The 25,345-nt window shown below is 31.5% G+C and overlaps 5 protein-coding genes and 1 non-coding gene across 8 annotated transcripts; 2 read left to right on the top strand and 4 right to left on the bottom strand.

The window, feature by feature from the left end:
- Window positions 1–915: 915 nt before the first annotated feature.
- On the bottom strand, window positions 916–1,710 carry LOC112101541 (SWI/SNF complex subunit SWI3D-like; the record flags this gene model as incomplete). The annotated part of the gene is made up of 2 exons (XM_024192199.1): window positions 1,103–1,710; window positions 916–966 (listed from the first exon to the last, which is right to left on the bottom strand). Coding segments are annotated over exons 1-2 (517 nt in total), but the record flags the coding sequence as incomplete, so codon positions are not given.
- Window positions 1,711–3,720: 2,010 nt separating this feature from the next.
- Window positions 3,721–3,806, top strand: LOC112101542. Its single transcript, XR_002907552.1, has one exon. It is a non-coding gene; the product is annotated as a small nucleolar RNA U30 (small nucleolar RNA).
- A 2,082-nt stretch (window positions 3,807–5,888) lies between these two features.
- Window positions 5,889–6,733, bottom strand: LOC112101540 (organ-specific protein P4-like). Its single transcript, XM_024192198.1, has 2 exons — window positions 6,674–6,733; window positions 5,889–6,555 (listed from the first exon to the last, which is right to left on the bottom strand). Exons 1-2 carry the CDS (start codon window positions 6,725–6,727, stop codon window positions 6,022–6,024), a joined length of 588 nt encoding a protein of 195 aa, XP_024047966.1. The 5' UTR covers window positions 6,728–6,733; the 3' UTR covers window positions 5,889–6,021.
- Window positions 6,734–11,062: 4,329 nt separating this feature from the next.
- LOC18053625 lies at window positions 11,063–12,862 on the bottom strand. The gene is made up of 4 exons (XM_024192195.1): window positions 12,523–12,862; window positions 12,294–12,422; window positions 11,976–12,140; window positions 11,063–11,439 (listed from the first exon to the last, which is right to left on the bottom strand). The coding sequence occupies exons 1-4, from the start codon at window positions 12,860–12,862 to the stop codon at window positions 11,063–11,065; spliced, it is 1,011 nt and encodes a 336-aa protein (XP_024047963.1).
- A 2,309-nt stretch (window positions 12,863–15,171) lies between these two features.
- LOC112101539 (ankyrin repeat domain-containing protein 2B-like) lies at window positions 15,172–16,792 on the top strand. 3 transcript variants are annotated; one of them, XM_024192197.1, is made up of 5 exons: window positions 15,172–15,258; window positions 15,365–15,474; window positions 15,925–15,979; window positions 16,142–16,234; window positions 16,584–16,792. In XM_024192197.1, the coding sequence occupies exons 2-5, from the start codon at window positions 15,428–15,430 to the stop codon at window positions 16,668–16,670; spliced, it is 282 nt and encodes a 93-aa protein (XP_024047965.1). In that variant the 5' UTR covers window positions 15,172–15,258; window positions 15,365–15,427; the 3' UTR covers window positions 16,671–16,792. The 3 variants fall into 3 exon arrangements, 2 of the variants coding, with proteins under 2 accessions (XP_024047965.1, XP_024047964.1); XM_024192196.1 differs by lacking the exon at window positions 15,172–15,258 and having other exon boundaries at window positions 15,346–15,474; XR_002907551.1 differs by lacking the exons at window positions 15,172–15,258; window positions 15,925–15,979 and having other exon boundaries at window positions 15,346–15,474; window positions 16,584–16,789.
- A 6,328-nt stretch (window positions 16,793–23,120) lies between these two features.
- LOC18053626 (organ-specific protein S2) lies at window positions 23,121–24,570 on the bottom strand. Its single transcript, XM_006449951.2, has 2 exons — window positions 24,459–24,570; window positions 23,121–24,143 (listed from the first exon to the last, which is right to left on the bottom strand). The coding sequence occupies exons 1-2, from the start codon at window positions 24,510–24,512 to the stop codon at window positions 23,394–23,396; spliced, it is 804 nt and encodes a 267-aa protein (XP_006450014.1). The 5' UTR covers window positions 24,513–24,570; the 3' UTR covers window positions 23,121–23,393.
- Between the last annotated feature and the right edge of the window lie 775 nt (window positions 24,571–25,345).

The following is a 25,345-nucleotide window of genomic DNA, read 5'->3' as shown; positions in this document are numbered from 1 at the left end:
CATTTTTATTTGGCCATATCCTCACTTTGATAAATCAACTCAAGAGCCATTAATCCAATCTATTGGAATTTTCTTTTCCTATCTTCAGAAATGGAATGAAAACAGTAAAAATTTGGGTTTCAGAAATGGAATTTTCTTTTCCTACCTTCAGAAATGGAATGAAAACAGATAAAATTTGGGTTTCATGAAAGGGAAGGGGGAAAAAAATAGAGATATCCTCCCTACAAAATTTAACTAGCCACAAAACAATCTACTTCAAGTGAGGAACCAAGACAACAGAAATTTTAAGATTTCTGATCCAACCTCCCTACACTACACATACAAATTAACCTCACTAAGTTGATAAAGTTAAAAAAAAAAATCAAATTTCAACTCTGTTTCTTTCCCCCCACACACGCGCATATATATATATATATATAGACACCTAACTAAGTTCACAAAATAACAAAAAATTAAAAGTTCAACTTTGTTCCTTTCCCCACATGTACTTATAAAATAAAATAAATCTAACTAAGTTGACAAAATAACAAAATTCAAAACTTCAACTTCTTTCCTTTCCTTCACCCTTTCTTCCCAGCAATCCGAACATAAATCCACATCCTTATTAAATATACCAAAGAAATGATTTCCATAACAGCAATTACAACAGGAAGAAATAAACTAAAACTAAACTCCAATAAAGTACTAACACGAACTCAATGCACAACAAATTTAGCCTAATTGAACTACAGAAGCATCGCACGTCTGCAATTTCCACTTGATTCTTCTCCTCACATATTCTCCAAGCAACCAAAGAAAAAAATAAAAGCTTCCTTACAAAATCAGAAGTCTTAATTTGCACAGCAGGAGCTCTTAAATAGAAACCTCATATTTCTAAATTTCTAAAAAGCAATAAATTTATGTAAGGTAAGTTACCAAACGAAAGTATACCGGCAAAAAACTTGTAATTTTCAACTTCCATTACTCCTATGAATACATGTCAGCAAGAAAACCCAAAAAAAAAAAAAAAAATCAAATTTAGTTCAACACACACAAAGATAAGGATTTATTAAAAAGAAAAAATCTTTTTTTTGGTTTAAAAAAAGAAGAAAGAAAAACTCACCACAATGTGTAGGCACAACATGAACATTACTATCACGAGATCTAATCGCCTCAAAATCCGCTTCTATTTTCGCCTCCAATGCTGCCCACTCTTCACTCGCTTTGTTTAGCTCCTCAATCGCCTCAAACGTCGAGTCATCACGCGCCGCCTCCAGCTTCCCGCCAGCCGAACCCGGAGCTCCACCAAACGCCGCGGCGGCAGCCAGAGTGGTGGGGCCCTGGCGAGCCCTCGTCAACGGCCCGTTATGGTTGTAGATCGGAGTGTGAGCAACTAAATTCTTCTCGCGAGTCATGCGTTTCGACGGCGTGGATGAAGCGTTAGTCGCTGAGAGCGCCGAGGCTTTCCTTTTGTGCGCTCCGGCTCGGCGCCGAGACGAAGCCGGCTCGGATGCCGCTGACTCGGCTCCAGCTGCGGCCGAGCTCGTAGCCGCCGGTTGCGCTCCGGCTTCCCGGCGTTTCTCTTCCATTAGAATGATTTGGTTCAGTTTCGAGTTTCGAAGCTCTTGGGTTCAGTCTATGTTTTGCGTATGCATTCCTGGTGAATCTGAACGCACAACAACTATTAATCTGAATGATATTGGCAGGGACAAAAGTAATGCTTCCACGAGTTTAGATAATAACATCTGAGTCACTGATTTATAAAGAATTTGTAATAAGATACAGAGAGTATACATTTATGCAAATTGGTCACATATGTTATTCCTATAGCATTACGTTAGTATTCAATTAACAAAAGAGTTATGTTTTGTTTACAAACTATGATATTATATAGTTGACACATATTACATATAACTTCTATGAATTAATAACATTTGGGACTACATAAATTTTATTAATTAAAAGAATTATTATTTAAATAATAAATTAATAATTTATTAATTTCTAGAGTGCATTTATAGTTCAAGAAGCATACATTAATTAACTAAAATTTCGTTATATTTTACTAATCTAATTTATTGAATATGAATTAATCCACTAAATAGAATTAGATAAACCAAAACAATAACTGCATTGTATTTATCTACTTAATTATCTCTTGGATTACCATAATAAAGAATGATGTAAGTTGAGAAATTTTAAGTTTAGAAGGAATTAAACCACTGCTGACATCACTTCAAATCATGTCGATGATAAAGTTGAGAATGATACAATTGCTTTGGAGCCAGTTATGTGTAAGAAAGCACTTCATAATTTTTTTATTATAATTCAAGAATTCAATCCCAAAACTTTTAGATGTAATAAGAAAAATTAGATACGAGATTCAACTAAATTTATATTTCAATGAAAAGAAGTAATAAGGGACAAAGATAATAATGGACTCATATTTTAATAAATAAAAAATTATTGTCAATTATACTTATAATTTTAAAAAATTATTAATTTTGATATGAATGGAGCCACATAGTTATATAAGGGTTTTCATAAAAAAATATCATCTTATTAATTTATTGCAATTATTAATTTAACCTATTGGCCTAAGTCATGACCATAAAAAATTATTACATAGTAGAGATTATTAATCTATTGAATATTCAGTTATAAAGATTATACTGTATTTATTATATTTTGTTCATTTGAAAATGTGAGACATATGGCAACTATATAACATTGTAATGTGAGTTTGTAAATTCTTTTTCACTCAAACCTCTTGTTTTTGCAATGCAATTCTAATTTATGTCACCCACTACTGTTTTGTACATTGGTTAGTATACATCATATTATTATTAATAAAATCAATAATTTCACCGAGAGTCGGCATTAGAGTATATGGGGTCTTAGGCGAATTTTTTTTTTGTAAGGCCATATTTTATTTTGTAATTTCAATACTCAAAGAAATATAAAAAGACTCAAAAATTCATTATATCTTTAATTCTTAAATTTTAATAGTAATAAAAAAATATCTTAAAAAATCTTTTTAAAAAAAACCTAAAATAGTAGTCAAAAAGATTTTTTTGTTTACTTCCATCAAAACTCTTAAAAAACCAAACAAGCAAATAACTAAGAACAATATTATTTTCAAATAGAATATTTAGAATGGCAGAACATAGTTAGAAAGTTGAGATCATGAATTGATTATCAGATAATAGATATGGACTTCATACTTCAAGAAACTGATTTTTTCTTTTTTAAATTAACTAATAAGTATAATAATTTTCTTCGTAAAGAAAGGAGCAACAAATTTTTTTATCTATTGATTTTTTATATTATAAGGTTCTAATAGAAACTAAAGGAATACTAAAAGTAGGGGTGGGCAAAATACCCGACACCACCAGATCCGACCCGACCTAAAAAATTTTGGGTTCGAATTGGATCGGATCGAGTTGTGAATAGAACCCGATCGGATGAAATCTTACAAACTCGATCAGGTTGTGATCGGATCGGGTAAAACGGATCCGATTCGAAAACCCGATCGGGTTGCTTTTAAAAAAAAAAACCTAAGTGGCTAAACACACGCACACCACACAGTCACACACAAAATCACATATTCACAGAGTTACACAAACACAAGACTCACAACAAAACACAAATCCCAATTCAGCCGTCTGCGTATTTGCTCTTTCTCAAAATTTCTTTTTTTTTTTTTTGTTTTCTTAATGTGATTTTTTTCAGAAGACAAGTTGCGATGATGATGAGTGAAATTAATCTCGTTAATATGAGATAAACATGAGGAAAAATTCTCTAATCCATTGTTAATTATCCTGAGCACCTTCTCTTCCTCTTTAGTAAAAAAAAAAAAAAAAATACAACACCCAACCCACCCTCAAGAAGCAAGAAAACATTCTCTCTCTCCCGCGATCTACTGCTGCCGTGTTGCGAGTTTGGCCATCTGCTGCTGCGTCCACGATCTGCTGTTGCCGTGCTGCTGTCATGCTGCTGGTGTGTTGCGTCCAGCCATCTACTGCTGCTTCCGCGATCTGTTGCCGTCATGCTGCGTCCGGTCATCTCTCCTTCCTCACAATCTGCTGCTGCGTGTCCACCGATCTGTTGCCGAAAACCCATCCATGATCTACTGCCGTGGCTGCCGATCTGCTGCTCCAAGGCTCAAGCCTCCAACCCGACCCGAGTTTTTCCCTTATGTGTTTTGAATTTTGAAGCTTTCATGGTGTATTGTTATATATGTTTTGAATTGACCCGTTTTCATCGACCCGAATTGACTTAATTTGACCCGAACTCAATATGATTCATTTTTAATCCGAACTGATTCTACCTGAATTCAACTTGATTTTTGACCCGATCCGAATATATATCGGATCGAATCAGATCGAGTTGTAAGTTAGGGATGCATTCGGATCAATGTTTGCCCAACCCGAATAACCCGAAACCCGATCGAGTTGACCCGAACCCGACCCGAATCCGATTTTGCCCACCCCTAACTAAAAGTCAAAGATTTCAATGTTAAATAATCAAGTTTTTTTAGGAAAATGAAAAGGTAAAGAATTTAACTTTTTTTTTTCTTGAGAAAACTAATAATGAATGAATTAATGGTTAAATAATATTATTAATAATTTCTCTTCATTAATAAGGCTACCAAATATTGATTTTTTTTATAAAAAAAAATTCTTAATTGTAGTATAGTTGTTAATTATAAAAATGTCTAATAAGCTTTTCTACAATACATAAGTTAAAAAAATATCTTTATTAATTAGAGAATTATTAAGAAAATACTAAAAATTGAGATCTTTCAAAAATATTAATGTTTAGACAACCGCCTTGTTTACTTATACTAAAAGCAATTTGTTAAAAAATACATAAAATATATTTTGTTGTCTAGACTATATTACATTAAGTTTTGAATCCGTACTTTTTTTTATTACGTATAAATGATCTATCTTTTTTATTATAAAATAATAACTTTTTAAATTTTTTATCTTATTTAATTTACTTAAAATTATTTAATGAAAATTAAACCAGTTAGAAAAATTGTTTTCAACGAATTTGATGGCAGGATCTGTTAGAAAAATTATTGCAAACCATGTTCCTATTTGCGATTTGGATAAGCTTTAGGAACCGAATGTTATTGGACGCAGAATTTTAATGCGTCGTGGAAGAAATAAATTTGTCCCCCGCAATACTATAGATTCAACTCTTATGTATTTTAGTAGCGGCGATCCAGGATAATTCGCTGAGTTCTCGTAAGAGAATTAATCTGTACCGTTGAAATTTAAGAAATGAAATGTTTCAGGAATTTAGACGGTTATGATTGGGGAAAATGTGGTATTTAGTATATTCCACAAGCTTTAGGATTTCCATAATTATAAATTAAATAAAATAGGCTGAATAATGTTGATCATTAATCCTTCTAAAATTTGAAAAATTAAGATTTAAGAGCTAAAATAGGAGTGCTTTCTTTTATTTATTTTTCCCCCAAATAGAATTTTGCATCAATTATCAGTATGTCACGAAAGTTGATTGAATTGTGTCTGTTAAAATTAATAAAAAGGCTTCTAATTATGTAAAGTGCCATCGATATGTAAGAGGGCCATAAATCTAAGTAGTTCACGATCTTTTATTATTTTTTAATTGTTAATTTATTTTCTCATATTAGGAATCAATTCTCAATATAATAGCAAAGAATATTGTTCATCAATTACTGAGATTAATGATTTTTTGTATTATTATTACACTAATAGTGTTGATATGGAGAAAACTGAATCAAGTAGCAAGGCCCTTTCCTTATGAAAAGATTTTGTGGAAAGCTTTAGACAAAAAAATACTTGAAAGGGGGTAATTAATTAACTGGGCACAAATTTTTATTCTATTTTAAAATAAAAACACACTTATTTCTTACAAAGCTTGTGCCTTAGAGCATTAAACAACCGCACTCCTCATAACTTATTCATAGAAAGAGAGCATCACACGTACGCACAAATATTACTGATGATAACGGGCTCTCTCCACACGATTGAAAGCAGAGTCTGGTTACTCATGATAAATTGTAGCATCACGGTTTGACAAGAATTTGCTAACAAAAGATTTAATCATTTCAATTGGTTTAATATCGTTGTGGTAAATTGTAGCATCCGGGCTTGACACGAAGTGGTTGGCAAATAACTTCTGTTCTGTTGGTTTAATATCATTGTGGTAAATTGTAGCATCCGGGCTTGACTCGAAGTGGTTGGTAAATAACTTCTGTTCTGTTGGTTTAATGTCATTGTGGTAAATTGTAGCATCCGGGCTTGACTCGAAGTGGTTGCCAAATAACTTCTGTTCTGTTGGTTTAATGTCATTGTGATAAACTAAGATATCAATCGTTGCGTCAGAATCCTTGACATAAGTCTTTTCTCTCTTGTGCTCTAAATCTTCAGGTTCTTTGCAGTGGGCTTTGGCATTAGAGGCAGTTGAGACAGGATCCTGGCGAGCATGAATTTGAATTGATTCTGGCACGTCGCTATCTTTGACGAAGCCTCTCCAATATTCTCCCTGATCTTTTCTGGCCTCTGTTCTGTTAGCAAACTGAACAAGAGGAAAAAAAAAAATTAGATCAAACAAATGATAAAGAGAATCTCATCAAAACTAACTTAATTAGGTATCCTTTATGTTAAATTTTCCTTAAAAAGAGATGCATATATACCAAGAGAAGCAAAGAGAGCACTGCGGAGAGAACAAAGAAAGCTTTGAGATTCATGTTTCTAATTATCGCTCTGAAAATAGTATGTGCTAGCACATGTTACATATTTGTGATTAATAAATAATCATATGCAAGATTAATTATAATATCATGTAAATTGCATAAATAGTGATGGCACTTATTTATTTAACAGTGCACTTCGATGTGGTTATTTTTATCATTAAGAGTGAAAAATATTTAACCTCTCAATTTATCTCGTTATCTCCCATTTTACTAATTATAATTATATTCAGAATTGACTTCATTAAAAATAAAATAAAATAAATATTTGTTCTTCTTTCATCGGCGCTGAATCTGTTGCTTGTTGAACAAGATTCAAGTCCTGTTTGGGATTGAGGTGCTGCAGCTTTTAAGCTACAACTGATGTGGAAAAAAAACTGTAAATATGAAACAAAAATTAATAATATATAGTAAATATAAATTTTAAATAATAATTTTGATAAAATTATTAAAGATATAATAAATTTTTTATTATATAAGAAAAAAATCATATTAACATATTTTTCAAGCTACAATAATTAGTGTTTATCAAATACTTTAGTACTATAACGTAAAAGTTACAGCTGTCCAACCTCAATCCCAAACACACCATTACTCTTGACAATCAGTTCTAGTCCCCAATAATTACTAACATGCACTGACACCCACCACTTGTCTTCTTGGAACCGGCCGGCATAAACCACTTCTCTTCTCAGCAATCAGTGGAGATGCAAGCCGTTTCTTTAATTATTATAATTATTATTATTTATGCAACACTTTCATCTTGATCTCAAACTCTTTTTTATCCCCCCCCCCCAAAAAAGGACAGCATTTAAAATTTATTCTTTTATCATTTGTATTTTTTTCTCTTTGGTTAACATAGAAGCTGAAGAGGGATCATGAGATATGATCAAGATTCCATATCATGATTTTGCTATTGTCACTTTTATTTATAATCATGATTTGGGTAGAAAAGGTTTTGTTTGATGATGTGAATTATTGCTCTCATCGATACAGAAAAATCAAAAAATGAAGGAAAGTGTACTAACCTTCAATTTTTAAACAAAGTGAAGATGAAGGAAAGTCGGGAGAATGAGAGAGAGGAGAGAAAAAAGAAAGGGTAAAATTTAAAACTTTAAGTTATTTTGGTAGGTATTTTAGACTTTCCAAATTAAAATGAGAAAAGTGGGAGATAAAGAGAGAAACTGAGAGCATTAAATATCAATACTTGGTCATTAATATGATGTATTTTTATTAGAGAAAAATGCGAAAAAAAAGAGAATCGATCTCAATTTCATTATTTGGTTTGATATGGAATTCATCATTTTTCTTCTTATTTCTTTTCCTTCTCCTTTTTTCCTCTACTCTCGTTTCATTTCTTCAAATCAAATTAATATGCCATTCAAGGTAATATGATATCATAACATGAAAAGTGACAATCCATGTTGGCCAATTCTTATGAAGAGAGTTGTGTTGTGAGAGCGAGCGTGCTCAGTTGATCAAAAGGCAGAATATCATAATATTATCACCACATGATTATTCCAAACTCGTCGTTATCTCTACAGATCATGCCAACTTGATCGTTATCTCATCCCTCCATAACAGGTTAGTTAAAATCTCTCTTTTGTTATAACTAGGAAATAGTTAAAATCTCTCTTTTTGTCGAAAAGGACATTGAAAAGGATCTTGTTGAAAAGCTAAGTAAGATTTTTCATTTTCTAGCTTATTAAACTCATGTTTCTTGCACTAGATCTCTTCTCTTTTTTTTTTTTTAAGTTCTTTTTAATGTTGGTTGTTTCAAAATGTTTATAAAATTTTGTCTGTCAACTATTCTACCTTTTATTTGTTTAGTTTTTTTTCCGGCTTTCTTCAATCCCATTGATTGAAGGTAAAAGTTTGAACGAAATACGTCTCATTAAAAAACAGACTAAACACTTAAATCATCAGGATTTCAACTAATTGGAGAGGCTGATAGGCTATGACCAAAGGGGTAAAAATGGAAAAAATTTTGGGCTGTTTGGGATTATTTTTCATCACTCATTTTCTATTTTATAAGAATAGAAAAAAAAAGTGTTTGGTAAAGCCTCAGTAACAGTGACATTTTTATTATTATGAAAGCAAACCGTATCTATTTACAATGTTAACGAAGATAATTAGACAACATAAAATCTTTATTCTTCACTTTGTTCATAGGAACTACCACTGCTTTTATGACATAGTTTTATGAAGTTGTGGGTCCGGCTCTGTATTATGCTCTGTTGCCTCTCTCTTTCATTTATTTTTTTATATTTTGTATATAAATATAATTATTCAGTATTTAGTGGTCAAATTCATACTATATACTATATAGCAAACAAAATTTTAAATTCATCAAATATTAATCATATCTATATTATAAAACAAATACAAAAAACATCATTTAAAGAACAATACTAAACGCAACCAAGTTTGCATATCAATCATAATTTTTATCTTAAAATCACATGAAACGAAATCTCTTATTAGTATGGTCTCAGATTTCTTTCTTTCTTTTTTTTCATATGTATTTGAATTAAAATTCTCTCATAATCAAAACATCTTTGAGTAAGATACATAGCAGGTAATTGGGAATTAATAAATAAAGACATAACAATAAATTATACACTATACTAAAAATATGTAACACAAGATTTTTAAAAATTTAATTAATAGAGCTTAGATTACGAGATGATCTTAATTTACATGCATTACTCATATTGGTAAACTGTGCTGTTGTGATTATTGTGAATTTGAAAAGTAGAGTATATGAGTTTGGTAAATCTTATTACGAAAGTGTTGTTGTATTATATAATGACCAAAATGGATATACGTTTTAATTTTTTTAATTTTATGTTTAATAAATTATTTAGACATACTTTTTTCTTAAATATGTAAAATTATTTAAAAAAACTCAATTAAGAAAAATCTGAAGAACTTCCTAATCTATTACATAAAAAATGATAAAAAATTATACTTTTATATAATCTAAATAAAATAAAAAGTAATATGTATTACATTCACAATAAATTCACAATAAATTTTAAAAAGACGTAGTAAATAAGCTGCTTATGAAAACCAACCCTCTACCTGCTTTTAAAAGTTGTCGACGAAATGAAGAAAATTATGAAATAAGTTGCTTTTACAAAATTTACCAAATATTATTTTTATCAAAAATTATAAAATAAGCAACTTATTGAGTTTCAACCAATCAATTTCAATCCCAAACAAGGCCTTACTTATCCTAATTCCCCCTCAAGTTCATTTATCTATGCTAATTGGGGTACCCGCTTGGCTTTTATCCATTTCATCTAAAGTCAAGATCTTTTTTTTTCTGGAGAGCTCTACATAATATACTCTCTACATCAAATAATCGTTTGAAACGAAAGGTAGTGGATTCTCCAAATTGTCATCGATGTTTTAGTGCTATTGAGGTACCTTTCATGTGTTAGTTGGCTATAAGTTTGCGAGGAAGGTGTGGTAGTTGTCAACTTTGGCTGCTTATGTAACGAATAGCCCTCGTATGGATTTTGCTCTTTGTAAAGAATTTGGAATCTTTGCTGTCAAAAAAGGAATACTCATCTTTTGTGATGATTACATGGTCTATTTGGCATTCTAGGAACATAGCGCTCTATCAGAATCAAAAGATGGACCCAAAGAATGTTCTTTGCAAGGCTGAACCTGTTTTGAAGTCGTACATTGCTGCTCAAGGCTCTCTAATTCAAGAGTTTCTAGTCCCTCCAACCAAGAAGGGTGTTAGTTGGATTCCATCGGATAATCATTGGTATAACTTGAATGTTGATGCAGCGATTGATATCTCCAATGGAATTATAGGTTTGGGTGCAATAATAGAAAATTTCAAGGGAGATTTTATAGCTGGCCCAGCCACAAGAAATCTTTTCCTAGTGACATTGAGTTTGCAAAGGCTAAAGCTATCCTCGAAGGCATTAAGCCGGCGATAGATTCATGCTTATCTCCTTTGATTGTGGAATTTGATTCAGTAAATCTTGTCCATCTAATTACGGGCGTTTTATCAAGTAGAAAGGAGATTGAATGGATCATTTCAGAAATTAAAAATTGTAATATAATTTCTTATCAGTTAGCAAAATTAGCACTCTCTTTGAAAAACGATCTTATTTAGTCAGAAGTAGTGGCGGACCCAGGAAATAAATTCAGAAGGGGCTTAATATAAATTGATAAAAAAAATCGACAAGATAATAAAAGCCAACTGAAAAAATAATAAGTAAAATATTCAATTTCATTGACATAATCATTTTTAAAACTTCTTCAATTGTTCTCGACGTGTTTTCATATTTTGAAAACGTCGAATAATAGGTTCTAGTTAATACAAGCAAATACATCTTTTTCTATGTACACAACTAAGTTATCATTAAGCCATTGATCACCCATCCGGTTTTGAAGTTGATTCTTCACAAAATTCATGGCTGAAAATACTCTCTCTACAGTGGCAGTAGCTACAGGTAGAATTAAATCCAATGTAACCAATTGATAAACTAACGGATACACCTGGTCCTTTTTAGTCTTAACCATTGTCCTTGCAAGTTCACCAATCCCTTTCAATTCTAAAAATTCTGCACTAGATTGTAAATCCATAATGTATACATCAAGTTGCATCTCAAGTGTGATAAGATCTATTGCAGAAAAATCTTTAGGATAAAATTGAGCAAGTCGCAGTAATTTTTCCTTGTCAAAAACTGCAAACAAATCATTTGGACATAGACAAGCCAAACAAATAAGCAACTCAGTATTTGACTCATTGAAACGATTATTTAGCTCTTGAAGTTGCATGTCTAAGACAACATAAAATAACTCAACTCAATATCGGTGGAAATTTGTGATCTCTTGAGCTATACGACGTGATCACCCTGGAATTAAAAATAAATCATTCATGTCTAAAACATCGATATCATGCTTGCTATAGAAAGTAGAATCTTGACCAAATAAAGAATCCCATCCATTATCTCTCAACTTCTGAAGGTTATGCTTATAAACTTCAACCAATTTTACAACATTCAAAATATATTGATCTTTCCTTTGTAGTGCTCGTAACAACTCATTTGCATATCAAGAATATTTTTCATCAAGAATAAACAAAATATGAAATCAAATGATTGCATTAACTTCAATAGTGTTTTAGCTTGAAATCTTTGCTCATAATTTCCTTTGACTTCAATTATCTCAAGCACATCAACCACAGATGGAAACATAGAAATTATGCTCATTAACGTACCATAATGAGAAGACCAACGTGTATCAATAAGATGCTTTAAAGTAATCTCCTGATTCAAACCTTGTCCACTTGAAATCTTGCTTTTACCTAATGCTTCAATAACTGCAAGAGCATGTTTCTCATGTAGAATGTCACGACGTTTAACTGACACTCCAACAACATTAACTAGCATTGAAATTAAATTGAATAAAGAATTAATTTCTTCATGCTTTTTTGCCTAAAAAATAAGAGTCAACTGAAGTTGATGAGCAAAACAGTGAACATAATAAGCAGATTCATTCTCCTCTAAAATGAGCGTTTTTAAACCATTAAACTCACCCTGCATATTACTTGCCCCATCATAACCTTGCCTATGTAACATTGACAAACTCAATCCAAACCTTGAAAATATATTATTAAGAGACTCTTTAAGTGAGGCAGCTGTAGTGCTAGAAACATGTTCAATGCCTACAAAATGTTCAACCACATATCAATTCTTATCCACATAATGTAATACAATAGTCATTTGCTCTTTTGTAGATATATCATGAGACTCATCAATTAGAACAGAAATCCATTTCTCTAATAATAACATTAGTAGTTTCAGTTGCAGAACAACTTACAATGTCTTTTTGGATCTTTGGAGATGTCATTTGCAGATTTAGAGGAGTGTTTCTGAAAGTAACAACATTAATATCTTCATTATGATCAACAAAGAAGCGTAAAAGCTCAAGAAAATTTCCTCTGTTGCTTGAACCATCAAACTCATCATGCCCACGAAATGCTACCCCTTGATTTAAGAGAAATCGAATACAATCAACATTAGCATTCAAGCGAGTTTTATATTCACTTTGAGTTTTCTCAGATTGTCTTGCAAAAAATGTTACAATATGTTGTTTCTGATTCATCAACCTTTCACATTTCTGCCTAATTCGGTTATGGCCACTATTGACACCTCCTTCATGAATATTTAATTTTTCTTTCTTTTTCCAAGTTTTAAATTCTTTCCTAGTAAAAGTATCACTACCCGCTTGATCACCATTATCTTCTTTGAAAAGATAACAAAAAAGACAATATGCAGACTCTTCTTTTGTATTATATTCCAGCCAAGAACCAAATTCTTTGAACCAATCCGAAACAAATCATCATTGTTGATTTCTAAATTTCTCAAATTTAAAATTGTGCCCTTAGGTTGAAAAGGACCCCTTTGTAAGTATGTTCTTCGAACTTGGTCTCGAATATTACAATTATAACTATCAATACAAGGTCGTAAGCCACGGTCATCAAGCAAATTTTTTAAATTAACTTCATATGAACCATCACTAGTTCCCTCTAGAGGAGATGGGAGCTGTGGTTTCTTTTTTAAAATTTTTTCCATATTTGTTTCAAATCAAATAAAACTATTACTAGATTAAATTTCACAATAAGGCTAAATCCTAACAAAATAACTACAACAACGGAACAATAATAATGAATTTAATACAAATTCGATATTACAAAAATATTATTTTACAATACACTTAATGGGGCTCACGGGAAAGATACATGATTGCAAATTTTATTTTTTTAATTGCTCATTTATTTGCATTAACAAAATGATTGCTTTTATATAATAAATTATACACCACTTTCACCATTTCATAGAGCACCTACTATCCCACCACTTTCCCTTTCAATTTTAATATTAAAGAATTGCTCACTTTTGACAAATGAACTTTTACTTTTGGAGTTTTGTATATAGCTATCAGAATAAGAATTAATGAACGAAGTTAGAGAGATGCAGAACATTCATTCAGCCAAAATCATTAGTCAAACTTCAAAACACCATTCAAGCACAATACCTGTTTCAATCTATGACTGATCTAGTAAGGACGAAACTCATGAAAGGCTCAGCGATAGCGGTGACTGATAACAACGAGTTGGTGGCAGACTAGGAGCAGGAATGGAAACATTCGGCAGTGGCGGTGGCCAGTCTTTGTGATTTGGTGTTTCATAGTTTCATGATTTTGGTATTTTTTATTTCTTTAATTTTTTTATTATTAATATGAAACAATGAGTTTTGTAAGTTAGTTTTAAATTAGAATTTGATTAAATTCAAAAAGTTTTATTATTTAAATGGATTTAATTTAAAAGCTCAAAATACTTTTTTTTGTTGAGAAAAGCCCAAATTATTTATTATATTAGTATTGGACTTAATAATTAGAAGGGGTTTTATGGGCTTAATTTAAAAAAATTTTAAGGCTAGGGGGGCCTTAAGCCCCTCCCAGGCCTTAATTGGGCCAGTCCATGAAGTTGGAAGACCCTCCTGCAGACATTGCAGTACTTATGTAAATTTTTGCATGGGACACTTCAACACTTATAAGGTGTGTTTGAAAGTGAGGTGCTGTACCTTTTAAGCTACAGTTGCTGTGGAGTAAAAGCTATAACTGTGGAATAGAAGTTGAGAAAAAAAAATTTACTAAGTTGTCAAAACCCAACTATAAATGTTACCAAACATCTTAATAGTTGGATTTTGATAACCCAGCTACCTCACCACACTTCTAAATGGGCTCTTATTACAATATTACTTTTAAAATTGAGCCTTTGACAACATACAAAAACAAGGCTTATGTTACAATGCCGGGCATTAAAGCCCCGGCACCATGCCAGAATTGGAAAAAAACCATTGGATTCAATCTAATTGAATCCAACGGTTGAGATTAAATTTATATTAAAAATAGAAATAAATGGGTTACTTGGTAAACCGGTTCCCTCAAAAGAAAATCCCACAATTTTCTCTCACGTCAATCCGATTTCTTTGCTCTCTCAGAAAAGAAATCCCTAAAATCTCATCTCTCTTTCAAATTCATAGTTTCTCTCATCCCAATTTTTTCACTCATCATCTAAGATCAAATCCACCATCTCTCTCACACTAATCAACCAATCAGATCCATCTATCCAGGTATTTGGTTTGTACATGAGAGATAGAGAGAGGCAGAGCCAGTATCGTGTCCGCTGCTTCTTTTCCAACCGTCCACCGTTACCTTCGTTGCACTGTTGTCTACACCATTAGTTCTTTAGCCTTTACTGTCGTCGTCCTGGTGTTGGCCGGAATCATTGCCCCGTGAGCTGCCCTAAGTTGCCATTGAAAACCCTCAAAACAAGTTAATTTTTTTTTTTTGGTTGATTTTTTGAGGTTTGGTTTTTAAGTGTTATTTTTCTATGGGTACCCTAATTTTTTCTTCTTTGGTTTTAGGTGTTGTTTGCTTGTTTTGAGCTCTACACTCTTTGCTAGGAATACTAAAGATGGGCGCTCAATAATTTGGTAAGAACTTACCTATTGTTCTGGGTCGGGCTTTTTTTTTTTTTTGGTTGTGAATTTTGAGTTAATTATTTTGGGGTTGCAGAGCAATCTTTAAAAATATATGCAGTGGCGTATCCTGGAATAAAACCAAAAAAAGAGTTGAGGTTTATGTTTGGAGTCATTCTAGGACATGAAGAGCAGCGCGGATGAGTTGCAGGAAGAGCAGTGTGGCTCGAGGTAACTCCTCTGTTCTCGTCATGTAAAGGACCTAGTGTTTTGATGCTAACTAGTAAGTCCTCATTTTTTTCTATTATCTTTGATCATTTTGCATTTCCTCACTTGCGTTCTCAAGATTTTTGTTTGTTTCTGAGTGATGCTTATTTGAGTCCCAACGGCATCCATCAGTTTTTAATATTTATCATCAAGGAGAGGTGAAATTATTATTTAATGACTGGTATTTTGTATATCACTAGCATTATTCTTTATTTTTTGTGATTTTGCTTTTTAATTTGTTTAATTGGGTGTAGCTATTATATTGTGCCTGAATTGGGACTGGATGTGAACTAATCTTATGCATCTTGCAAGGCTATTCAAGAGTATATGGAGGCCAAATCTCTAAGTTCTTTTCAAAATATTGGATTTACTGATTCTCTAATGTTCTTTTTCTTTTTCTTTTATGCAATGCAGCTTGGTGTGGAAAAAGAACATGTTCTGCTTATTCAATCAACCAAAACAAAAATTTGTAAATTTTTTTCTGTCACTATTATTTAACAGAAATTCTTGTTTCTAGTTTTATGTTGTGCTAACACTATTGAAGTTGATTTAGTGTATACATTTGATGCAATGTACTTTTTTTCTAGTATCTTGCTAAAAGTTTAATTTTTTCTTACTGCTCTTCAATTAGGGTATGAAATATAAACTAGCAGCCAGTGCTAATAAGGATGAGGAAGATTTAGAAGGAAGGACAACATTGCATTTTGCCTGCGGATATGGTGAGGTAAAACAATCTGAGCTTTACCCATTCTTACTTATTTTTCTTGTTCCTTTTTGTTTGAGTTTTAAAGGTAGGGCGTATGATTTGAATAGAATTAAATATTACTTAACGTTTTGTGTTTTTGGTTACTTAGTTGAGGAAGTGCTAATAAAGCTAATGGAAAACTAGTATTTGTGCTAACTGTGGCTTTCTAGTGACAGTTTGAGCTAACTTTATATGGTTTATGGCATCAATTGTTCATCTCCTAGGGATACTTGGGACCACTTTCTAGTTAGTTTTTTAATGAAAACTTCCTTGGCAAATTGGCCAAGTTTATGACATGGAGTTAATCAAATGCACTTGAATGCTTTAGGTGGAGTGTGCTCAACTCCTACTTGAGGCTGGAGCAAATGTGGATGCTGTGGATAAGAACAAGTACTACCGTACATTATGCAGCTAATTATGACTAGAAGGAATGTGTAGCCCCTATGTTGAAGAACGGTTCTGCTGTGTAAGCCAACACCCAATATTGTTTTAACTCCCGTCTCTATTTTATAAAATGCTATATGATTAATTATTTCTACTATATTATCGTTTGTTACCACAGAACTCTGCAGAACATGGATCGCAAGACTCCCATTGATGTTGCCAAGCTCAATAGCCAACATGACATGCTAAAGCTTCCTGCAACTCTGCATGTGAACGATGGATTTCGACAATTTTATAGGCATTTTAGTGTGTTAGATGAATCTACTCCGGTTAGGCATTAGGTTTTTATTGTAACTTGATGCTTTTGTCAATGCTCATGCTTATTAATCTGATTGCTACCACTAAAATTTTATATCATAAACAATCTCTTCCCTAGATGAGTTATCTGCGGGAAATATTCTTGTTATGGCTTCTTTAATTCCAGCTATGATATATTTGTACGTTTTTACAATTTATGTCAAAATAAGCACTTATTTTAGGGTATCCATTTTATAGTTTGGCAAAAGCTATTCTTCCCCCCCCCCCCCTTTTCATGATCTTCTACAAATTTTCTGCAATACTAGAAGAGTAGCCGAAGAAAATGTGATCTTATTTTGGGTATTTGCTATCAATTTAGATATTAATAATGCTAAACTAATGCACATGCCATATATGTGTTGCTAGTTTTGATTGCTTCCTTGATACTATTAAACTTACTTGTCTTGCCCAATTTAACTTTTGCAATTTAGTTATATAATCTATAGTTTTTATCAATACGCATTCCTTTTTATGAGCTTAATTCAATTATAAGAGACTCCTTCCATAGAAAACCGCAACAATGAATTTTATCCTTTATGCAGAACAAAAAATTTAAAAATTACCAATGGAACTAAACCTTTTTGTTGTTTGGTAATATAAAATTGTCATCGTAGTTAGTTTTCGCTTGAAAAATTAAACAAATTACAAAATAAATGGTTCAAATAATAGTTAGATTGATAAATTATTACTGGAGTATCAAACAATAATCACTTGAATTACCAAATAATTTTAACGCTAAGGCAGCAATTTCATATTTGTTTCTTAATAGATTGGCTTAATTAAACTTAGTTAATAAAAAAAATTAAAACTTAATAGATTGGCTTAATTAAACTTAATTAATAATAAAAAAAATATTAAAAATAAGTTTACTTATAAATTATCATTTGAATTGTCAAGGAATTTTGAAATGCACTATTATTTTGTATTTAGTTATGAATAGAAGTGTTTGATATTTTTTTTATATTAATTAGCTTGATAGAAAATTAAATCTTTGTCAAATGCTTGATAGAAAATGTAACTTGCTATTATTCTATGGAATACTCATATTTAGCCTTTGGGTTAATATAATTCCCATCCATATTACAATTAATAAATTAATAACATCAAATATGAGATAAAATATTTCATATCCATATTAGCAATAAATTGATCACATAATATATGGATTATCAAATATTCACATTCATATCAACCGTCCAAGACCAAAGTATGGGTGAACATAATTCACATCCATATCCCTCCGGAATGATTTTGGAAGATAACTGTTAGCCGTTATCCAAAATCGGTTCACCGTTATCGTCGAAAATGATTCTGGATGATAACGGTGAGCCGTTATTTAATGACGGTTCACCATTATCTTCTAGAAATAAATGTAACTGCTAATTTGATTCTGGAAGATAACGGTCAACCGTTATCTGATAACGGCTAATCGTTATTTCTAGAATTGCTCTAAAAAATATTCGGAAATATTCATTATTTTGGCTTTATTCAGGACATACAACATCTAACGTCAAACATGCAACCGTGATGTCTGACATGCAACAACTAACGTTAAACATGGAACTTGTAACACTTCACGTGAAATATGCAACTTATCACGTAAAACGTTTGCAACTTCGACATCAAACATGAAACAGGCGAGAATATTTGGGAATATTCTTTATTTTGGCATTATTCAATATATGCAACATCTAATGTCAAACATGCAACCGTGACGTCCGACATGCAACAACTGACGTTAAACATGAAACTTACAACACTTCACGTGAAATATGCAACTTATCACGTAAAGTTTGCAACTTCGACGTCAAATATGAAACAGACGAGAATATTCAGGAATATTTTTATTTTGGCTTTATTCAAGACATGCAACATTTAACATCAAACATGCAAATGTGACGTTTGACATGTAATAACTGATGTTAAACATGAAACTTGCAATAATTCACGTGAAATATGCAATTTATCACGTAAAGTTTACAACTTCAACGTCAAACTTGAAACGGACGAGAATATTCAGGAATATTCTTTATTTTGGCTTTATTCAAGACATGCAACATTTAACGTCAAACATGCAACAACTGACGTTAAACATGAAACTTACAACACTTCATGCGAAATATACAACTTATCACGTAAAGTTCGCAGCTTTGACGACAAACATGAAATAGGTGAGAATATTCGGGAATATTCTTGATTTTTGCTTTATTCAAGACATGCAACATCTAACGTCAAACATGCAACCGTTACGTCCGACATGCAACAACTGACGTTAAACATGAAACTTGCAACACTTTATGCAAAATATGCAACTTATCACGTAAAGTTCGCAACTTCGACATCAAAAATAAAACGGATGAGAATATTCCGGAATATTCTTTATTTTGGCTTTATTCAACACATGCAACATCTTACGTCAAACATGAAATCCAACTGTTGAATATGCAACAACTGATGTTAAAAATGAAACTTGCAACACTTCACGCGAAATATGCGACTTATCACGTAAAGTTCGCAACTTGGATGTCAAACATGAAACAGACGAGAATATTCTAGAATATTCTTTATTTTGGCCTTATTCAACACATGCAACATCTTACGTCAAACATGCAATCGAGACGTCGGACATGCAACAACTAACGTTAAACATGAAACTTGCAACATTTCACGCGAAATATGCAACTTATCACGTAAAGTTCTCAACTTCGACGTCAAACATGAAACGGATGAGAATATTTTAGAATATTCTTTATTTTGGCTTTATTCAACACATGCAACATCTTACGTCAAACATGAAATCCAACCGTCGAATATGCAACAACTGACGTTAAACATGAAACTTGCAACACTTCACGCAAAATATGCAACTTATCACGTAAAGTTCGCAACTTCGACGTCAAACATGAAACAGACGAGAATATTCTGGAATATTCTTTATTTTTGCTTTATTCAACACATGCAACATCTTACGTCAAACATGCAATCGAGACTTCAGACATGTAACAACTGACGTTAAACTTGAAATACTATTTTTTTTCATTTTCAATTTCTTTATTTTTTATCATTTTATTTAATTATATTATATTGTATTATAGGGTTTCTATTATATTATTTAATTTCTTTATCCTTTGCTAATAATTATATTATAAAAAACTATTTTTGACATTTTATTTAATTTTTTCATTTTTAAATTGTATTTTTAATATATTTTTTTAAAAAAATATGGTGTAACCGGTTTGTTAACCGGCTGCACCAAGTCTTTGGCTGCCAAATGGCAGCCAAAGACAGCCGGGCTCTCTTTTTGAGAGACCGGCATGGTGCCGGGTACAATGCCAACGGCATTGTAGCCAAACCCTGAATTGAAATATCAGCCTTCAGCTCAAAGTCATTGGCTGAAGGGTGATATTTTCGAAAAAGACATTGAAAAAGATTTCGTAGAAAAGACATTGAGAAAGATTTCATAAGGATAGCAAGAAAGAATCAATCATTGCTAAAATTTTTAAATTGTATTTTTATTTTTCGATATCTTTTCATCAGTGACAGGGATGATAATGGGGCATATATCAGCTGGATTTATTATGTTCTAATTCTTGATTAATAATAAAAATTGAGATTTATATTTATTCTAAATTCGTTATGGGTTTATGATTTTTATTCCATATCTAAATTTAAATTTAAAATAAAGGTTCAAATATGCTACAAATCCATTTTGAATTTATTAATTTTTATTTTAAAATTTTATTGTTATTACAAAATATTAATAAATTTATTTTATTAAACTTTAAAGCTTGATAAGAATAATAAGAGCACAAAAATATTTGAGAAAAAACGTCTTACTATCAACTAAAACACATAATTCATCTTAAATAAAATTAAAAAGAATACTTTGAATTTAATATAAAATTGATAATATATTGTATCTTATAAATGTCGTATTGATTTCAGTAAGCTAGGTATAAGTATTAAACCATCGATAGTTTAATACTTTTAAAAATTAAATTAAATTAAAAGATTTCTAGTTAGATATGGCTATGGATCCGAATTTTAAGTTAGATTTGTATACCTGCTTTAAATTTGTTTTGAATTTACTCATCTAGATTCATATGTACCCACTCCAAATTCATTTTATACTGATCCAAATATGATAAATTTAGATTTAGATTAAGTGGATCATGGATCAAAACCGTCCCATTATCGTCGGCTCAGGATTTTGTTTATGATTTGGCAACAATTGTTTACATGATAACCGCAATTAAAAGGGTAACTTACAAATTAAAATAAATTTAAAATAAAATATCTAGAATTATTTTAGAAGACGCATCAGAAGCTTACAGTCGAGAGCATAATGGAAAGTGGAAACTCAACCATCATCATTATTCAAATAGATAACATTAAAAATTTTGTCCAAAAGGACATTGACATCGAATTTGTCGAAAAACTATGATTCTTTCATTGCCTGGCTTATTTTCTACTCATGCTTCTTTTACTAGATCTCTTCTTTTTCATTTTTTTTTAAAGTTTTTGCGTGTCAAGTAGTTCTACCTTTTATTTGTTCACTTTTTTTTACCTTGCTTTTTTTGGTCTCATTGTTTGTTTGAACAAGTGAGTTTTGTTATTTGAAAAAAATTAAATTAATAGGTATCATATATTAAAATAGAAGGTATATTTATTGCAAAACATAAAGAAAAATTAAAATTTAGAAATCTAAAGTTACATACCATTCAATACTTGTTAATCAAATTTGTGAAGATTGCTAATGATTATTGCAATAGTATCCACAAAAAGATTTTTATTTTTGTAATTTTATCATTTTATGAGAGATAAGATTGAAGGACAATTGTGGAATAAAGATGGTTGTTTTTAGAAGTGGTATAATTTTTCATTTATTTGATTGAGTGTATTTAAAAAGGGCTCTTAAAACGATTTTGAAGGAGTACTAGTAGTTCCATTCTTTATCAAATTAGCCTTAAAAGTAGGATAAAAAATTTTATAGTAAAATTTTTTTATGTTATTATTTTACTTTTAGGATTAATTTGGTAAATTAATTTTTTATAAAATAATTATTAATAAAGTTATTGCAAGGATGATAAACATTACTTTAAGTTGGATAATATTAATTTTTATTTATAAATAAATTATTATTGTGAATTAAGATGCTATCATGATATGAACTTATTCAAATAAAATTCATCGTGAATAATTAGTGATTAATAAATAAAAATATAACAATAGTTAAATTTAATTATATACCATCATGGCATTCAAGTACATACCTTCTTCTGCAAATGTGAATTAGTTTTTTTTTTGGTCAATTTGTAAATATTTAGAATCAGATCTACTTTTGAGCTTTAAAACCATTATCTATTCAGATTATTGAAAAAAAAAAAAGATATCATGTGATCATAAGAAAATAAAACTAGTTAATATAATAATTGAATATTAGATAAAATATGGTTGGGTAGCCTTACAAATTAGAGAGGGAGAGGAAAAAAGAGGCCTATTTGGTATTGACATCAAAGTGTTTAGTAAGTACTAGTTGTTGTAACTCAAAAATTAAGTTGATTTGATCTTGCATTTGTATAATAAAAAACCTATTTTTGTTTGGCTGGTAATAATAATTTAAATAATATTTCTTTGATATTTTGTCAAAATTATTAATTTTTATTTTAAGGTTATAACTTTTTTTTCCCCAAACAATTAGTTTAAAAGTTACAGCATCTCAAAACCAAATAGGGCCAAATTGACTTTGAAATTAAAGTTAATTATATTGTTCCATCTGAATAACAATTCAAAATACAATTTTTAAACATCCAAGGCCCCTAGAGACGCAACCGAGTGGTTTCAAGTAATTTTAGTTAGCTAGCCACCTAAGTTTGAATCTTAGAGAGGTTAATTTTGATTGACCCAACCCTCTTACCTTTAAAAAGACAAAAAAAACAATTTAAACATCTAAGCATGTCGTTGTAAATAAAAAAAAATACAAACTTAATTAACTATACGAGGTTAAGGGATAGAATATTTATGTATAAAGCATTATTTTAATATAGTTTCTCCCTTTATAAATTATAACTTGTAAATAATCTATCATAAGATTGTTTAAGAGAGAGGAGGAAAACAAAAAAAAAACAAAATTAAAGACGCATGACATGATTTTATTGCATGGGTTACTTCAGCACTTATTACATTACTTTAGAAACAGCGCTTTTGACAACACACACAAACAAGGAAAGCAGTGTCACATATATGTGGCTACTCTTCTAGAACATTAAATATGGTAAGAGACTCCATCCTGCGCCTGATTGCAAGCATAATCATCTATTTAATTGTGATAAATTGTAGCATCTGGCTGCGGATCCGTACTGCTAATAACCTATTTTTGTTCGGTCGGTTCATGAATTCAAATATCAGCCTTCAGCTCAAAGTCCTTGGCATATGAACTCTTCTTCGATGGTTTAATATCATTGTCATAAATTGAAACATCAGGCATGAGCTCGAAGCCTTTGGCGAATGCCTTCTGTTTGGCTAGCTCTACACCATTGTTATAAATTGAAACATCAGGCATGAGTTCGAAGTCCTTGGCGGAGAACCTTTGTTTGGCTAGCTTTACACCATTGTCATAAATAGAAACATCAGGCATGAGCTCGAAGTCCTTGGCGAAGAACTTTTGTTTGGTTGGCTTAATACCGTTGTCGTAAATTGAAACATCAGGCAAGAACTCGAAGTGCTTGGCAAAAGCCTTTTGTTTGGTTGGCTTAATACCGTTGTCGTAAATTGAAACATCAGGCATGAGCTCGAAGTTCTTGGCGAAGGATCTCTGCTTATCCTTTGGTTTAATACCGTTGTCATAAATTGAAACATCAGGCATTAGCTCGAGGTCCTTGACAAAAGCCTTTTGTTTCGTCAGCTTAACGCCGTTGTCATAGATTGAAACATCAGGCATCAGCTCAAAGTTCTTATTGAAAAAAGGCTTCTCCATGGTGTGCTCAGAATCTTCATGTGTATGGCAATAGGCTGTGGTTTTAGAGACGGTCGAGGCTTGATCTTCAGGAATGAGACCTTGAGTTGATTCCCCAGGCATGTCTTGATTTTTCACGACAATTCTCCAATAATCTCTCAGGTCTTTTCTCGCATCTATCATGTTGGCAAACTGCACACAAGGAAAACAATTAGGAGGGGGAAAAAGAAAAGAGAGAGGAACTATATATTGACCATGCAAATGATAAAAATTCGAAAATCATTTGAATCAAAACGAGTAATGCTAGAGCTAGCTATAATTAAGCTACTCTTAAAGCTGATGTGATAAAATAGTATTGGTTGAATAGAAATACAAAATAATGATCGGGCTGTGTGGTGTTCTCATCACATCGATACTGTACATTATGTGTTATCAATTTTGTACAAAATATTTTATATAATGAATTTGTGATTAACCTAACATTATTACTGATCAAATGATACATACCAAGAGAAGCAATGAGAGCACTGTGGAGAGAACAAATAAGGCTTTGATATTCATGTTTCTGGCCAGTGGCAAACAATATTAGATACTGCGTTTGTAATTTGCATGGAGGCCATACTGGTGTGTGTGCGTGTATATATACACAGATTGGAAGAAGTGGTAACATGATGTGGCAGGTTGGTGGAGCATGCTCATGTGGGTGATTAATCATGCAAGCATTTTAAACTCATAATGTGGACCGCATAGTCTATGAGAATTACAATTCGCAACGATAGAGATGGCCCTTAATTATTTTACTTTCAAAGTAAAAAATTCTTTAAAAAAGATAAGATTTTACATCTATAGGAATATTCTCAATCCAAACAATACGGCTTTCTGATCGCTAACTGCAAGTTTAGCTAATCTATGAACTTCCACGTTACATATTCTAGGAATGAATACAAATTTGAAATTGCCAGTTGTCTACCCAACAATTAAATATCAGAGATCACTCAAAGAATCTCTTTTCTAGTACTTTCAAGTGATGCAGCAAGATTGACAACATTCTGAGTATCTGATTCAATAATTAATGGAATTAGACCCGTGCCGTTTGCATATTTTGATCCCAAATGTCATTGCTTCTGCTTCAACGAATTCAATATCTCCAAAATTTTACTTTAGATAGCTACTGCCATAATTAATCTCCCCTCTCACATTACGACTAATGGCTCCTAGAAAAGCTGTGTTCCTGGAAATAGCAGTAGCTGCATCAACGTTCAACTTAATTATTAGTACACTGAAATGAGATATATCAGCTTAATTTAGATAAAATTAATTGCAGACAACCGATAGCAATAATGCATTGAATATATTGCAATAACAATTGTCTATAATTGATATTATCTTCAGGT

This window comes from Citrus clementina, unplaced genomic scaffold, assembly GCF_000493195.1.
Source record: "Citrus clementina cultivar Clemenules unplaced genomic scaffold, Citrus_clementina_v1.0 scaffold_111, whole genome shotgun sequence".
In the NCBI taxonomy this organism is placed as follows: Eukaryota; Viridiplantae; Streptophyta; class Magnoliopsida; order Sapindales; family Rutaceae; genus Citrus; species Citrus x clementina.
This window is presented reverse-complemented; position numbering and strand designations above follow the sequence as displayed.